Below are 18580 nucleotides of genomic sequence, written 5' to 3' on the forward strand. Positions count from 1 at the left end.
GCCGAACGGTTCACGAACTGTTCGCTGAACGTTCGTTCGTTTACAGCCCTAACCTTTTGAATTACAAATTGGGGCCTGTAATCATATTCTATATTCTATACTGAAACAAATTCCTAATCACCGTGATCGGGATTTCTGAGTCATGTAAATCTTTGTTTTAGTTTTCAATTAATTATATTCATGTGTGTGATTTTACCCCAAACCTTGCACAATACATAGGTCCCCTTTGTAATGACTAAGTGACCAATATTTTTTTCCTTGGGTTCAGTGGTGACTTGGTTAACGGATTTGGTGTTGATGGGGGTTGAGGATTGTTTGTCTCTCACTCGGTATTGATGTTGATGTTAAATTGTGTCTGAATTTGATTTAGTTTATGTTGATGTTAAATTATGCCTAAATATAGAATTTCAAATATGAAAAAAAAACATTATGTATACAATAAACATCTAACTTTGATAGATCTCATCTATCTTCATTTAATGATGATAGCAATTGCTACGTTAATCAATTTACAAATAATTACTTAAATATTTTAAATTGTGCGAATTAAACGTAAGATTTTAAGTTAGTATGTATGACAATACAAGAACAGTTGTAGTTACTAATCGCTATCAAATAAAAAGTCATCATTATCTTAAATATGGACACACTTATTGATGTTCTTAATAGTTGGATAAGAAGTCATTATGATATTAAAATATCTAGTGAGTTTGGATGGTGTTAATCATATATACCCGGATCGCGGACGACTAGTTTTTCTAGGTTACCAAACACATATATGATTTTCTCATAAATAAATAAATACTTGTATATAAAATGCACACACTAATCCATAGAACATAAGATCCTGCAATATAAACACACAAACTCGAATAATGTTTGAAACTCTATAAGTAAATAGAGAAAGACGACCCTAATTCCGATTTTATGGAATGTAAGACATGATTAAATAGAGAGCCTCGTATTCATGCACGCAATGACGCACCCATTTTCGTTCTTGAGATTTGCTAAGATACGAAGTTTTCTCACCACACCCAAATAACCAACCACAAAATGTCCCGCCACAAGTCAAACGAGGGAAGTTATCCAAAAATGGTGAGTTGTCAACACATGGGGTTAAATCGCCACGTCCAAATACGCGACCATAAAATGTACAACCACGTGTCACGCCAGGGAAGTTGTCCATAAATAGTGAATTGTCGAATGACTTACCCCGACCAAAAGAGGTGAAAATAAGACCGCCGAACACCTCCCACTCATCACTGTGAGTGGTACTTCCTTGCTTGAAAGATCTCAGGTGATTAGAGATATTACCAGTGGTAGGATCGTGACAGTAAAACCGAAAGGTATCCCCTGTTCTAATGTCCATATCCGTATCATTAACAATAAGCCACCCATAGTTAATCCTGCATGAAACACTTATAGTTATATGTAGGGATGCTAAATGGTTCGTGTTCTCGCAGGTTGGCCGGTGTAACTAGACCCATACCAGAAAAGTGTGGCAAACATATGAACCCGAACAGAACACGAGTATTCGGCGATTAACACAAACACAACCCGTTAAGCCGTTAACCTGTACATTTTTATCCGCATAATAACACTCTAAATTACATTTTTACAAAAACAAAAAAAAAATCAAATGTATATAAAACAGTTGATTTTAATTGTAAAAATCTTATGTCAATTTCTTAAGTTTAAGACTTTGGCTTAAAATAGCCAACCAATTTAATTTAAAACATAAAACACATATTAGAAAATAAAAGAAAAATTAAATGGGTTAAATAAGTTAATCCGTGATCCCGTCTGGTTAACACGAACCCGACCCGTTTAGCTAAACATGTTTGCTAGGATCGACCCAAAATTAACACGAATCTGTTTATACTAAACCCCAACCTGCGAATTACGTGTTAGTTTCTGCCGTGTGAAAAATTCAGACCCCTAGTCAGAGTAGTTATACATGGCATTGTTTACCCATTTAGTTAGTATTGATTTGTATGAGTTTAAATTTTTCTGAAGGGATATTGGATTTAAATAAACTTAAATTTTACTAATTGGTCGATAGCACTCCCAACTTTCGATTTGTACTATAACATTCTTAATTTTCAACATATTTTCATCTGACACTCCCAAACTAAACGAAGCCTAACCTAGTTAGCTGACATCAGATACCATGCCACTAATCTAGTGCCACATTAGAAAAAAAAAAAAAAAAAACACACGTCACATGCCACATCAACAAAAAGTGCGATATCAGAGGCTATGTAAGCAAAAATTATCACGTCAGCAAAAAAAAGTCACGTCAGATGCTACATCAACAAAAACTAACTGCGTTAGGGTTTAGTTAGTTCGGGAGTACCAGAGGAAAATAAGTTGGGAGTGTTGTGGCATTGGCCAATTGATGAAAGTAGAAGTTATCTAGATCCAGTATCCTTTTTTTAAACATAACCTCGAAAAGAGTAGCTATTATGAACCTATACTTATAATGTGAGAAACCTTCTAGGTCATTTTATATAGGAAAATTGGATTTAAATAATCTCAACTCACTGTTATTGGCCAATAATAATCCCAACTCATTTAATCACCAATAATAATCCGAACTATTTACTTTTGTTTGTAAAATACTCCCAGTTAAAAAAACACTAACTAGGTTAAAAATTTGCTGATGTGGCTTGCCACATCACCTGCCACATTAGTTGCCACGTAATCGAAAAATGCCACGTAGACTGCCACATTAGCTGCCACGTCATAAAAATGCCACGTAGACTGCCACATCAGCTGCCACGTCATCAAAAAATGCCACATCAACTGCCACATCATATGACACATCAGCTAAAAGGGCCACATCAGCAAATTTTTAACCTAGTTAATGTTTTTTTAACTAGGAGTATTTTACAAACAAAAGTGAATAGTTCGGATTATTATTGGTGATTAAATGAGTTGGGATTATTATTGGCCAATAACAGTGAGTTGGGATTATTTAAATCCAATTTGCCTTTTATATAAAGTAATAGATTATTATAAGTTATAACTGATAAGATTTGTATTTTCTAGTCCGCTTAAGTAAAATGATGATATTACAAAACGAGAAGAAAATTGCTCTCTTACTTTTCAACTTCATGGAATGCAACAGAAGTTATCCATCGAACTTTTTCCCGCCCAATGGAGAATTTTCTTCTTTTCGTTACCCCAATGTACAAATGACGAGGACCGCCTCCTAGCTGTCATTATTTATGAACGGTTAGGGCATACTGGATTTAAAAAAAAAAAGTAACATAATATTTTTAAAGGTATTGGTATTCATCAAAATAAAATACGGGGTGTTTAGCATTATTTATTAAAAATGTTTGTGTGTTTATTATTGGAATGTATATAGTATATAATAAAAAGAAATCACTTTATGGACATTTATCATTATATTAAGCTATCTTTTACAGATAATTATTATTTTAGTTTAATCTTTTCAAATTAATTATAGATAATTATCTTACGAAATATTATTTAGTTAAATATATTATATTATAGATAACCCTCATACTAAATATTATTAATTTAATATCTTATGGATAAATATTATCAGTTTAATTTCAGTGAGTTTTATATATTCAAAAATCTTAAGTATAAAACGACTTACTTCACTCTTCCATTTTTAGACCATGCACACTTTACTTTGTTATTTCACTTTACTCCATATTTAGACCATATACTCTACTTTAGTTCAGTTTCTTTATAGTCTATTCGGTTAACTTTATACTCGGTATTTGATATCCACCTCTCTTTTTGTAGTGTTGTTTGTCACATTTGTAGCGTTGGTTATGGATCTATGATATGAAAACAAATTATGTTATCCATTGAAACAACCAATATTTCATATCCACCTCCCTTTTTGTAGTGTTGTTTGTCACATTAGTAGCGTTGGTTATGGACAGTGGCGGATCTAGGATTCCGACCAAGGGGTAACGTGTTATAAATAAGCCGTAACGAAATTGAAAAAAGGTCAAATTTTTCCAAAATTTACACTAGTTTTCCAAATTTTTTCCGACCAAGGGGTAGCGGGGGTTACCCCTACCAAAGAGGTAGGTCCGCCCCTAGTTATGGATCCATGATATGAAAACAAATTATGTTATCGATTGAAACAACCAATGATGTGAACATCTATATCTATATCTATACTATATAACTAAAGAAACCAATATGTGATATGTGTCATTCATTGGAGGCACTTATTTTTTTTTTTCCGCCTTTCTTTTATATTTATTATTTAGTATATAAATTAATTTTTTTACTGTTATTAGTATTTTTATTATTTATCAAATATATTGATTACTTAAAATTTATATGTAAGACTTTATCCAAAATTATATTTATTTAATACACCATTAATCCAAAATTATATTTATTTAATATACTATTAATCTAAAATTACATTTATTCAACTCGTTTAATACATAGAGTTTTTAAAGATTTAACTTTTTTATTAGTTGGTATATAAATTACAATACACTAGGTTCTTTTAAATATAATATTTTTTTTATTATTTAATATATAAAATTACATTTATTCAACCCGTGTAATAAATGAGGTTTTTAAAGATATATTATTTTATTATTTAGTATGTAAAAAAATATTTTTTTTCAACCCGTGTAATACACGGTGTAATAATCTAGTATTAATATAAGCTAGATTAGATATGAATTAATATTTGTTTATGTTAATTTATTATTATGTATTTTTATTATTGTATAACCTAAGTTATGGCGGTTACTCCTATGGGTAGGGCTGCAAACGAAACAAACGTTCGGCGAACAGTTCGTGAATCGTTCGGTGGGAAGTTTGTTTGTGTTCGTTCGTTTATTAAACAAACGAACACGAACAAGAAATTTCTTTCGTTTAGTTAAATGAACAAACATAAACAGATGTCGATGTCGTGTTCGTTCGTTTATGTTCGTGAACGTTCGGTAACGTGTTCGTTTATGTTCGATAGTTCATAGTGTTTTTAATTTTTGTATTTATTTAAATACTTTAAAATTACGACAAATTAAATATCTGATAAGTGTCACTGTATTATATATTATGCTTATGAACGATTGTTTGTGTTCGTCTGTTTCTATTTGTGTTCATGAACATTATTTTGTGCTCATTTGTGTTCGTCAACGTTCGTTTTTATCCATTGTCTAAAATTAACAAACACACACAAACGAACACGAACAAGTTCATTTCCTTAACAAACGAACACAAACATAAAATCTCGTTCGATAAGTGCTTGTGAACAGTTTGCGAACACGTATATTAATTAACAAACGAACACGAACAAGGTCTTGTTCGTGTTCGTTTGGTTCGTTTGCAGCCTTACCTATGGGGATACCGAACCTATATCTAACATTTGTGTGTTCATTCGATATTCACCAATTCAATCACAAAAACAACATTCACATTCAATTGCATTCCAAATGTGAGTGCTACTGGAATCCCAATATTTATGGAGTATTGTAGAAGAAGGTTATAGAGATCTTGCAGCGGATGCATCCAACAGTGATCGCAATAATCATAAAGAAACTGTTAAACGTGACAAGAGGGCCATGCACACAATCTTTCAATCAGTAAGTGATACTGTATTTGAACGAATTACCACATCCAGTACATCAAAAGTCGCTTAGGCCATCTTACACAAGGCATACAGAGGAGAGAATTGGATGAAGACGGTAAAACTACAAACCCTACGTAGTGAATTTAATTCTCTTCAAATGAAAGAAAATGAAACAATTGAGGAATACGTAAATCGAACCACTACAATAGTAAATCAATTACGGTTGAACGAAGAAAAAATAGAAGAACAACGCATAGTTGCGAAAATACTCAGGAATTTGAAAAGAAAGTATGAATTGGTGGTAGTGGCGGTAGAGGAATCTAAGGATATAAACACAATATCGACATGAAAACTATTAGGAATCCTCTAAAATCATGAATTGAGATTAAAACGGTATGATGATGCACCCATTGAACAAGCGTCCCAAATTCAAAATAGTTACAATGATCGTGCAAGACAAATAAGGTATGAATTTGGAAGAAGCATACGCGGTAGAGGAAGCGGAAGGTTTTCAGGACCTACCTATTCGATGTTACAATTGCTAGAAGACAGACCATGTCGCACGATTCTGCCAAAGAAAAGATGATGAAGGGAAGTCTAGAACAACTTTCATGCATGAAGACGAGAAGAAAGATGATAACGATGATACAAGGTTCATGATCTTTAATACGGAGGAAACTCCAAAGAACACGAATGTTGGTATCTGGATAGCGGGTGTAGTAATTACATGACCGGAGACAAAAACCTCTTCACCAAACTAGATGAATCCGAGAGAAGAGAAGTTAGAACCGGAGATAATAAAAAACTAGACATATTGGGCTATGGAGAAGAAATTATCAAAGTAAAGGGACAAGAAAAATGAGCGCCAAATGTGTTCTATGTTGAAGGGTTGAAGCATAATCTACTAAGCATAGGACATCTCGTGTAAAAGGGTTATGAAATAAGGTTCTTTAATCAGAAATGTTCCATTCTACACGGAAAGAACATCGGAACTATAAATATCACAGGAAACAAAATGTTCCCTTTAAACCCAAACCGTGATATTCAGCAAAGGTTTGTAGCGTGACTACTCAAGACTCATCAACATTATGGCATCAAAGATATGGTCACGTAAACTTCGAAACATTATCTGATATAGTCTCAAATTCAATAGTGAAAGGACTACCGAAGATTTAAAAAACGGAAGGCATATGTGAATGGTGTGTATTCGGAAAGCATGTAAGGAAACTATTCTTAAAATGCCCTACATGGCATGCAAGTGAACCGCTTCAACTGGTACACTCAGACATATGTGGGCCTATAAGAACTCCATCGATAGGAGGAGGTAAATACTTCATCACCTTCATAGATGACTTCTCCAGAAAAACTTGGTATTTTGCTTGAAATTGAAGTCCGATGCCCTAAGCTACTTTAAAAAAAATTCAAAGCTTTAGCCGAGAATCAAGTAGATCAAAAAATTAAGAGTATAAGAACTGACAAAGGAGGGGAATATATATTGTGGAAATGCATTTTAAGAATTCTTTAGTAAGCATGGCATTCATCATCAACTCACTAGAAGTTACACTCCTTAGCAAAACGGAGTAGCGGAAAGAAAAAATAGAACCATCATGGAACTGAGTAGAAGTATGATTAAAATGAGAAACTTATCCAATGAATATTGGGCAAAGGTTGTCTCTTGTGCCACCTATCTACTTAATCAAGCCATAACCAAACGGGTACAAGATTCGACACCACAAGAAGCTTGGAGTGGAAGGAAACCAAATGTAGATCATCTTCGAATGTTTGGTTGTAGTGCTTATGCACATATACCCAAACAATTAAGACACAAGCTGGATGATAAAACCAAAAAAACAATATTCATTAGGTATAGCGAGCATAGAAAAGTGTACAAGTTATACAATCCACTAACAAAGAAGATGATCATAAACAGGGATGTAGTGCTCGATGAGAGTCAAAGCTGGATAACAGATCAGAAGACTTAAACCGTGCCTCACATAATGACTGATGATGATACTCAAACTGCTCAAGAAGCACCCAAAGCACCAGAAATTAAACCTATGGAACCCTACACTACAATATCAGAAAATCACATACCAAGTAGAGATGAATCGGAACCTAAAACATTAGATCCGAATGATAAGGAATCATCTTCGTTTGAGAATGAAGTATTGAGAACGAAGAGCATAACCAGAATCTATTGAAACACTCAACCTCTTACAAGTGATTAAGGGAAAGATCTCTATCATCAAAGTCAACATCTTTCAAATAAACTTTGTACTCTATACTCCAACTCAGGGGATCCATTTACATGTGAAGAGGTAACCAAAGAAGGAAAATGGAGAGCAACAATTAACAGAGAAATGGATTTCATTCTAAAAAAATGAAACATGGGAGTTGGTGGAACCACCACGAGATCAAAAGCCTACAGGTGTTAAATGGTTAGACATGACGAAACACGATGAACATGGAAATGTTGATAAATACAAAACAAGATTGGTGGTGAAGGGCTACAAACAAAAATATGGTATTGATTACCAAGACGTTTTTGCACCAGTCATATGCTTTGATACTGTTCGTCTAGTCCTAGCATTAGCAGCTCAACATGGATGGTATCTCCATCAAATGGATTCTAAGACAACATTTTTTATGGAAAATTGAAGGAACAAGCTTACATAGTGTTGTCTAGTATGGAACAAGCACAGTGATTGGGACTAAACTGTATTGAAATTGAATTGATCAAAACAATTAGGGTTACAAGAGAGGTGTTTATATAGGACACCACTTTACACACAAGCCCCTATACAATCTATTTTTCTCCTTTCCGACACTCCCCCTCAAGTTGAGTAGTGGGGTAACCAATACTTAACTTGCTCAAACAGCTACTAAACGCGTTTCCGTTGACTGCCTTTGTGAGAATATCTGCAAGTTGATCTTTCGATGCTATATACCGGAGCTCTATGATGCATTCCTCTAACTTCTCCTTGATGAAGTGTCGATCTACCTCCACACGCTTTGTTCGATCATGTTGGACTGGATTTTCTGAGATCTGTATAGCAGCTTTATTGTCGCACATGATTTTGGTTGCTGTAGTAGGAAGAAAGCCAATCTCAGTTAGGAGCTTGCGAATCCACAAAACCTCTGCTAAGCCACGAGCAACCCCTCAGAATTCAGCTTCTGCACTAGATAGGGCGACTACCTTTTGTTTTTTACTTCTCCAGGTAACTAGATTTCCTCCAACCATGGTGAAGTATCCTGAGGTCGATCTTCTCGTTCCTTTATCCCCTGCCCAGTCGGCATCTGTATAAGCTTGGATTTCTAAGTGCCCATTTGATTTAAACAGAATACCATGACCTGCTGTTCCCTTGAGATACCTGATGATTCTTAATACTGCTTCCATATGGCTTGCTTGGGGTTGGTGCACAAACTGACTCACCACTCCTACTGCATAAGCTATATCTGGACGAGTGTGGGAGAGGTATATCAGTTTTCCCACCATTCGTTGATATCTCTCCTTATCTGCTAGATCTGCTCCATCTTCCATGTGTAAGCCATGATTGACCATCATTGGGGTGTCCGCCGGTCTGCACTCAATCATTCCGGTTTCAGCTAGCAGATCAAGTACATATTTCCTTTGACAGATAAAAATCCCTTGTTTAGATCTCAGAACTTCAATTCCAAGAAAGTACTTCAATCTTCCCAGATCTTTCATCTCGAATTCTGAAAATAGATTATCTCTTAACATTGACATTTCCCCTTCATCGTTTCCTGTGAGAATCATGTCATCAACATAGATAATTAAGCAGGTCACAAGACTGCATCTACGTTTCAAAAACAGGGTATGATCTGAGTTGCTTTGTTTGAAGCCATATTTTTTCATCGCAAGGGTAAACCTCCCAAACCAAGCTCTAGGAGACTGTTTAAGCCCATACAGAGATTTCTTCAACCGACATATTTCTCCAGCCTTGAAATTCTCATTGAATCCTGGTGGAGCGTCCATATAGACCTCCTCGTTTAGTTCCCCGTGAAGGAAGGCATTTTTTACATCAAATTGATGAAGAGGCCAACCTTTATTGGCAGCTATAGAAAACAGGACTCTGAATGCATCAATTTTGGCTACCGGGGAGAAGGTTTCAGAGTAATCGATTCCATAAGTCTGAGTGTAACCTTTTGCAACCAGCCGAGCTTTGTATCGTTCAATCGTTCCATCTGGTCTGTGTTTAACTGAAAACACCCACCGACATCCCACTGGCTTCTTTCCTAGAGGAAGGATGCATTTCTCCCACGTATTATTCTTCTTGAGAGCTTCCATTTCGGTCTCCATGGCTTTTTTCCATTCTTCAGATTTCAAGGCTTCTTGTGTTGTAGATGGCATTCGTTCAGAGCACAAGGCAGCTGTAAACGCTTTAGCTTCCTTAGACAAGTTTCCAGTGACAATGTTCGCCACAGGGTACCTAGACCTTGGAGCCACCTTTTCTGGAGAGTATCTCTTAGGAGGAACTCCTCTATTTTCTCTTGGAGGGAGAGAATACCTTCCGGTTGTCTCTGCTGCAACTGGTTCAACCTGTTCAACAACTGGTTCAACCTATCCAACTTGTTCAACATGTGGATCAACATGTTCTGTATGCTCTGTTGTTGTCAGTTCTGTGGGTTCCCCTGTTGCCTCATAGTTATAAGACGTAGAACATTCAGGGTTCTCAATATTTCTTACCTCTGGTATCACGTTGGATGGACTTTTTTCAGTGGTACTGTGCTCCTCCGATTGTACAGCTGTGTTTGAAGGACTCGAAGTACTGTGATAGTTTTCTGTCGTTACTTCTTCAGATGAGGGAAATTGGGTTAACCAACTCAGAGTGTCTACACTGTCATTCTCCCCCTGACCACTGAGTTGGGTGTTATAAAAGTATTTTGTTTCAAGAAAGTCAACATTCATTGTGGTGAACATTTGACGAGTTGTTGGATTATAGCATCGGTACCCGATTTGATCAATCCCATAGCCGACAAATACACATTTCTCGGCACATGGGCCAAGCTTATTTCGGTTGGTTTTGGGTATGTGGACGAATGCTGTACACCTGAATATTCGAGGTTCAAGTGTAAGAGGGTGGGGAATACTGGCAGATTTAGATAGACAATCTAAGGGAGTCTTAAACTTAAGAGCTTTGGTTGGGAGCCGATTTAGGAGATACACGGAGGTTGCAACTGCCTCCGGCCAGAAGGATTTGGGTACCTGAGATTCAATTAGAAGGGCTCGAGTCATTTCAAGGATAATACGGTTTTTTCGTTCGGAAACACCGTTTTGTTTGGGGGTATGGGCACACGAAGTTTGATGAATTAATCCTTTGGTTTTAAAGAATTGTTTCATAGATGTATTGACAAATTCCCCCCATTGTCGGATCGAAGGATTTGAATTTGAGTTTGGAATTGAGTTTGGATCATAGCATGAAACGTGACAAATTTCTCGTAAACTTCAGCTTTGTTTTTTAAAAAATATACCCATGTCATGCGAGTGCAATCATCCACGAATAGTATAAAGTACCGAAGACCCTGCCCCCCCCCCCCATCACAGGAGCAGGACCCCACACATCAGAGTGGATTAGTGAAAAAGGTGAAGCAACTTTCGTATTACTAGGTCTGAATGGTTGTCGATGGCTTTTAGCACGAAAGCAGGTTTCACAATCTATTTTCCCATTTGAAGGAAAGAGTTTTGGAAACAAAAGGTGCGAATAGCTAATGGATGGGTGTCCCAAACGTCTATGCCATAGCCAGGCTTCCCGGTTTTCTGTTCCATGTGCCAACATCACAGTACCCTGTTGAGCCACTTCATCCACATAGTATAACCCTTGGCGCTCAGTACCACGTCCAATAATCACACCCGTCCTGATATCCTGTAGAAGGCAAAAATTAGGGTGCATTAGTACAGTGCAATTCAGCTCTTTGGTAATGTGGCTAATGGAAAGCAGTTTATGTGATAACGATGGAACATAGAGACAGTTTGATAATTTCATGGTTGGTGAAATTTCAATAGTCCCTCCTCCTTTTACTTGCATCATTCCATTATTTGCGGTATGGATTTGAGTTTTTTGAGGATTAGACATTGATTGTATATCCAACGGTTCGAATGTCATGGTATCAGTTGCACCGGAATCGAATATCCAAGAGCTGTTCTTTCCATGGTTGATTGCCATTTTTTTAGAAACACAAAAAAAAAATCGCCTGACCAGCGAATTAACTAAATTCGCTGGGCGACTTGAACTCGCGTTCAAGATTTTCCAATTTCACCGGCAACAAACTAGGTAACTTAAATTCGCTGAAAAAACGACGCCATATAATAGCGTTCGCTTACCGGCGTATTTATTAAATACACCGGTAACTTGAACTCGCGTTCAAGATTTAAAGTGAACCCCGAATAATTTCGCCCGAACACCTTCGCTGGTTCACAAAAAACAAGTCCCTATCTTCGCTGAATCTCCACTGATTAAAAAACAAGTCCCTATCTTCGCTGACTTCAAATCTCCACTGATTAAATGATAGCTGCAACCTATTGCTGGATAAAATGACTTCGCCGACTTCAAACCTCCACCGACTTCAAATCTTCGCCGATTAAACACAGCAATTTCGCTAGGTTTTTAACAGATTTCAGCGGCATCTTGGAGTTTTGAGCGGATTTTTGAAGTTGATTTAGATCTGCAAATGAATTTAGATCTGCAAATGGTGATCGAGATGTGATTGACTGCTGATGTCGGCGCAGATTAACTCGGCGGCGGAAGTTTTAGAGTTTGCAGATACGGATGAACGCGGCGGCGGTAGCGGCAGATTTATGGAAATTTTAGGGTTTCGGAGTTTTGCTGGCTGGAACGGTGACGACGACTGCTGTTGTTGTTTGATGCGGATTCGACAGGTTCTTTTTTTTTCAGAGTCTGTTTTCTGTGATTTGATTATCGGGTTTTGTTGTGGTTTGAGATTGGATTGATTTGGGGTTGATTGTAGATGATGAGCAAAGTGTTCCAGAATCAGAAACACTGCTCTGATACCATGTTGTCTAGTATGGAACAAGCACAGTGATTGGGACTAAATTGTATTGAAATTGAATTGATCAAAACAATTAGGGTTACAAGAGAGGTGTTTATATAGGACACCACTTTACACACAAGCCCCTATACAATCTATTTTTCTCCTTTCCGACACATAGATCAACCAGAAGGATATACAAAGAAAGGAGAAGAGAACAAGGTGTGTCATCTTAAAAAGGCTCTATATGGTCGCAAACAAGCAACTAGAGTTTGGCACTGATCAATATTTCAATACACATAACTTCAAAAAATGTGCCTACGAGCATGCATGATTCATAAAGGAGAGCGAGGGAACCAAGTTGATAGTTTGCTTATATATCAATGATTTTATTATTGCAAGTGATTCCATTAAGTTAATTTACAATTCAAGGAATCAATAAAACATGAATTCGTGACGGACTTAAGGGTTCTACACTACTTTCTTGGCATGGAAGTAACATATCAAGATGGAAACATATGTCTAGCACAACAGAAATACGCCAAGAATATATTAGATAAATTCCGCATGACAAATTGTACTCTTGTCTCTACTCCAATGGAATATGGGTTACGCTTGTCCAAAGATGATTCAGAAGAGAATGTCGATCCAAATGTTTACAGGAGTCTTGTTGGAAGTCTCATGTATTTGAAAAATACACGGATCATAATAATGTTTGCAGTTAGTAAAGTTAGTAGATTCATGGAGCAGCCTAAGAGAAGTCACTAGGAAGCAGGAAAGCGAATACTAAGATATATGAAGGGAACTTCTAACCATGGAATTACAAATTCAAAAAGAAGCAATGGCATCTTAACTGGTTACAATGACTACGCAGGTAATATAGACGATAGCAGAAGCACTTCTGGTTATGTATTCCATCTAGGATTGGTAGCAATTGCTTGGCAGTCCAAGAAGCAAAAGGTTGTGGCTTTATCATCAACCAAGGCAGAATACATTGCTCTTTCATTAGCAGGATGTCAAGCTCTATGGTTTAATGGAGTATTAAGTGACTTGAAAATCATGCCTACACTTCCAATAACCATCAGCTGTGATAATAAATCCACCATTTGTCTAGCTAAGGACCCGGTATATCATGGCAAAAGCAAACACATTTTAGTCAAGTATCATTTCATTTGAGACTTAATCAGGGGCGGACCCAAGCATAAGCTTGGGTGGGCGGGCGCCCCCCTTAAAAACAAATTTTTAGTGTATTTTATAGGTGAAAACCCCGATCGCACCCCTTGAAAGTTTGGTTGAACCCCTCGTTCGCACCCCCAAGAAAGAATTTATGGGTCCGCCACTGGACTTAATGAAAGAAAGGAGGTGGATATCAAGTTTTGTAAAGCAAAAGAACAGGCTACAGATATAGCAAACCAAGGATTTCACTCGATTGAAGACCATGTTGCAAATTTATCTAATCTAGCTTAAGGGAGGGTATTGGAATATTAATATATATAAGCTAGATTAGATGTGAATTAACATTTGTTTATGTTAATTTACTGCTATGTAATATTATTATTGTAAAACCTAAGTTATGCGATTACTCCTATGGGGATACCGAACCTATATCTAACATTCGTATGTTCATTTGATGTTCACCAATTCATTCACAAGAACAACATTCACATTTAATCGCATTCTATCAAAGTTTTTGATCTCTAAAACAACATTTATTGTGTTGTGATATAATATTAACTTTTTTGGGATTCCTTATAGGGTTATTTATGAATGAAATAAATTGCACCAATTAAATAGTTAAAGTTGCTTATGTCAAAAAACATACATTCTCCTAGGGGTGTTCAAGATCGGATTATCCGGTTTTCGGATATCCGAAAACCGGATATCCGAAAATTTCGGATAGTGAATATTGATATCCGAATCCGTATCCGAAACTTCGGATATCCGATTTTCGGATATCCGAAATTTCGGATACGGATTCGGATATCCAAACGGATATCCGAATTTATAAAAAAAAAAAATCAAAAAATCCGTTTCGTGTATAGATTAAAACTAAACTTATATTCGATTTTATAAATTTCCAACATTTAAAACTAAAAACAATCATAAATTCACACGAATACAATTATTTACTACTTTTTTACTAACTTTTACAATACTTCAAACAAAATATAATGCTCATATACTATATATATTTATAAAAAAATAATTAGTTTTCGGATATCGGATAATCGGATTATCCAAAATTTTTGAAATTAATATCCGAATCCGAATCCGAAAATTCGGATTATCCGATTTTCGGATATCCGAATTTTCGGATATCCGAAATTTCGGATATTTCGGATACGGATTTTCGGATATTTCGGATTCGGTTTCGGATCCGGATTTTTTTGAACACCCCTACATTCTCCTACATATTAAAAATTCAATGAAATGAACAGTAACTAAATATAAGTTTTTATTTATTCTCCTATATATATATTTTACATATATTAATAAACGAAGCTTATAAATAGTATTTTAATTATTAAAACAATATATAGTTTTTTAATTTTTTTATTATTCTAATATTATAACAATAATTATTTTACATATATTAATAAACGAAGCTTATGAACAGTATTTTAATTATTAAAATAATATATAGTTTTTAACACTTTTATTATTTTAATATTATGACAATAATTATGTTCTTTATTATCTTTCTCAACTTTAATGATTCTTTTTTATTACTGGTTGGGATAAATGCTACCCAGTACCACTATTTGCTCATTCCTGATCATGGGTACCGTGCGAACAGCAACGATATCGTACAACTTTTTTTATTTTCTTCAACATTAATATTTTAATTATTAAAATTAAAATAATATATAGTTTTTTAAGAATTTATTATTTTAATATTATAACAATAATTATTTTCTGTATTATTTTTCTCAACTTTAATGATTCTTTTTTATTACGGGCTGAGATAAATGCTACCCGGTACCACTATTTGCTCATTCCTGATCATAGGTACCGTGCGAACAACAACAATATCGTACAATTTTTTTTATTTTCTTCAACATTAGTATTTTAATTATTAATTTTACATATATTTAATTTAATTTAAATATATTAATAAACGAAGCTTATGAATAGTGTTTTAATTATTAAAATAATATATATTTTTTACACTTTTATTATTTTAATATTATAACAATAATTATTTTCTTTATTATTTTTCTCAACTTTAATGATTCTATTTTATTACGGGTTGGGATAAATGCTATCCGGTACCACTATTTGCTCATTCCTGATTATGGGTACCGTGCGAACATCAACGATATCGTACAATTTTTTTTTGTTTTCTTCAACATTAGTATTTTAATTATTAAAATTAAAATAATATATAGTTTTTTAACACTTTTATTATTTTAATATTATAACAATAATTATTTTCTTTATTATTTGTCTCAACTTTAATGATTCTTTTTTATTACGGGTTGGGTAAATGCTACCCGGTACCATTATTTGCTCATTCCTGATCATGCGTACCGTGCGAAAATCAACGATATCGTACAACTTTTTTTTTAATTTCTTCAACGTTAGTATTTTAATTATTAAAATAATATATATTTTTTTGACACTTTTATTCTCCTATATATTAAAAATTCAATGAAATGAACAGTAACTAAATATAATTTTTTATTTATTCTTCTATATATGAATAATTCAATGAAATGAAGAGTAACTAAATACAAGTTTTTATTTATTTATTTATTTAATATTCTGCATTCATATTAGAATTGAGAGGGTGGGAGGTGGGGTCACTAAATCAGCTAAAGAGACATTTATATACTATCAATTTAGAAAATATTTGTGCAATGATAGTTGTACACTATGCTTTATTATTTGTAAATGCATTTGTGGGTTGTATTTTAAGCCAATTTGGTTTATTTATATACTATTAATTTTAAATACTTATGTACATATTTGGTGGTAAGTTGTGCTTAAATAGTTATACCTTAATCAAATATAGGTTGTAAGTTGTGCTTAAGTGGTTGTATCTTAATCAAATAATAATGGTTTCATTATCTTACCAAATTCAATCTGTTTTGTATGCATGTATGGTTGTAAATTGTACTTAAGTGGTTGTACCCTAATCAAATAATAGTTTCATTATCTTACCATATTTATTCGGTTTGATCCATTCAAAGTTGTGTTGTTTTATTTGTAAATTATTATTATTTATAATAATCTAATTAATTTACCCAAAATCTTGTATAAATATAATTTGCAACATATTGATGCAATTGTTTTTGTAATGTATGCATTATTGTTTGTATAGTGGTAATGATATATATTATATATAGATTAAGATAACCTGTCAAACGAGAAAAAATTGACGCGGGTTCATCGTAACGCGCGAGTCCTAGATCAACTTAGTTATTTTATTCGATGTTTCACGTTTCGATGTTTCGGTTTAATTTCTTCGCATTAACACCGCAACTTCAGTGTCGGTGGTCGCTGACAGTAGTGTGGCATTAGTGCTCGCCCCCGCCGCAACGCGGGGGGTGTTAAATACTAGTTAGAGAACAATAATCAAACTAGGAGTGTATCAATTAAAGGTAAAGAATAACATACTTCCACATAAGCTTGACTCAAAAGTGTTCCACCACTAAGATTCTCACGCGACCCTTCTATTCTTGCAGTGAGCCCAGTATAAAAACTATACCTCTTTTTAACAGATGCTGCATACACAGGGCCGAAAGGTTGCAACCCACTTGATAATACAGCATGGAATTTAATTTCTCCAATACCTGTTCAAAAGTATTTAAAAAACTTCATAACTGGCAAGAATTAACCTTACATTGATGAATATAAACTTTAATATATAAAATGAAAAAAAAAAACATGAAAGTACTTAAATTATTGTCTCTAAAAGTGAAATTTTGAAGTTACCATGCCCTTTGTTATTCTCCGTAGCAAATACCAACGCATAAGCCGTAACATGTTTTTCGGTAGAGATTTTATTTCCTAAATATCCATCGGTATGTTGGAACCCACAACCATAAGCGCCCACAATGACAGTTTCAGGTGACATGGCATGATCTAAAATTTAAAAGAAAAACCCTAAAAAGATATTTATAATAAGCCAGCATGACGCCCTGGCGTAGCTTAGTGGGGTCGGGAGGGGGCGGCCGACCCCCCGAACTTGTCCCTAGGTAGTTGATAATATGTAGTTTTTGTATAGAAAATTTTGGGTATATACGTTTTTGACTCCCCGGTTTTATAGAATTTATTTGGTATATACATTTTCGACCCCCGGTCGGAAATCTCAAGCTTCGCCACTAGCTGATGGATTTCTAATATAACACTCACCGACTTTTCTCATAACAGCAATCAGGCCTTCTGGATTTCTCTATTAATGAGTGCAGTAAAAAAACCATTAAAAGTTAAAAATGGTAAAATGTACAGGCAAGTACGTAACATGCATGCTTACACTAAAAATCATTATGGCAGCAGGAGACCGACACCCTGATATAGAAGTCGAGAACTTTCTAATGTCTTTTAAGAATTTGTCAATCCTGAAAGCTTGCTGGTTGAAAGAGAGGATTTCTTTCTGTAGAAGTGAGATTTGTTTTACTTTCATCCCAGGTAAAAAACCAACGGTTAACATGATTCCTTTCTTTTCCATATCCTGTATAATTAAAGGGTGTTAAATTGCTGGTGTTTGTTTTTATAAAAAAGATCTACGCAGGCTTTTCTGTTTGCGCCGCGCAGATCACACGCAGTCATTACCATCTGCAGACTGTTTGTTTTTTCGAAGACGTTTCATTAAAAAATGTATGTGCGAGCTCTTCTTGGTGCATACTTGGCCCAACCACTTCTAAGATTTTATAAGGTCTACAGAGGGTTAAACACCACCTACCACCACCATCGCCCATCAAGACCACCACCACCGTCCATCACCACCACCACCCACTGTCCACGTCCACCACCATCCGGTAG

General features: G+C 35.0%; 1 protein-coding gene across 1 annotated transcript; it reads right to left on the minus strand.

The window, feature by feature from the left end:
- Positions 1 to 852: 852 nt before the first annotated feature.
- Positions 853 to 18478, minus strand: LOC110934410 (F-box/LRR-repeat protein At5g63520). Its single transcript, XM_022177478.2, has 6 exons — positions 18072 to 18478; positions 17951 to 17990; positions 17531 to 17680; positions 17213 to 17388; positions 3106 to 3218; positions 853 to 1406 (listed from the first exon to the last, which is right to left on the minus strand). The coding sequence occupies exons 1-6, from the start codon at positions 18264 to 18266 to the stop codon at positions 926 to 928; spliced, it is 1155 nt and encodes a 384-aa protein (XP_022033170.2). The 5' UTR covers positions 18267 to 18478; the 3' UTR covers positions 853 to 925.
- Between the last annotated feature and the right edge of the window lie 102 nt (positions 18479 to 18580).

Source organism: Helianthus annuus, chromosome 4, assembly GCF_002127325.2.
Source record: "Helianthus annuus cultivar XRQ/B chromosome 4, HanXRQr2.0-SUNRISE, whole genome shotgun sequence".
NCBI classification, from domain to species: domain Eukaryota; kingdom Viridiplantae; phylum Streptophyta; class Magnoliopsida; order Asterales; family Asteraceae; genus Helianthus; species Helianthus annuus.

Coding starts and splice junctions, on each gene's coding strand:
- LOC110934410 (XM_022177478.2), bottom strand. CDS start 18,266: ATGGAAAAGAAAGGAATCATGTTAACCGTTGGTTTTTTACCTGGGATG. Junction 17,991..18,071: donor CTGCCATAATGATTTTTAGT/GTAAGCATGCAT, acceptor ACTCATTAATAG/AGAAATCCAGAAGGCCTGAT. Junction 1,407..3,105: donor GCATTCCATGAAGTTGAAAA/GTAAGAGAGCAA, acceptor TGTTTCATGCAG/GATTAACTATGGGTGGCTTA.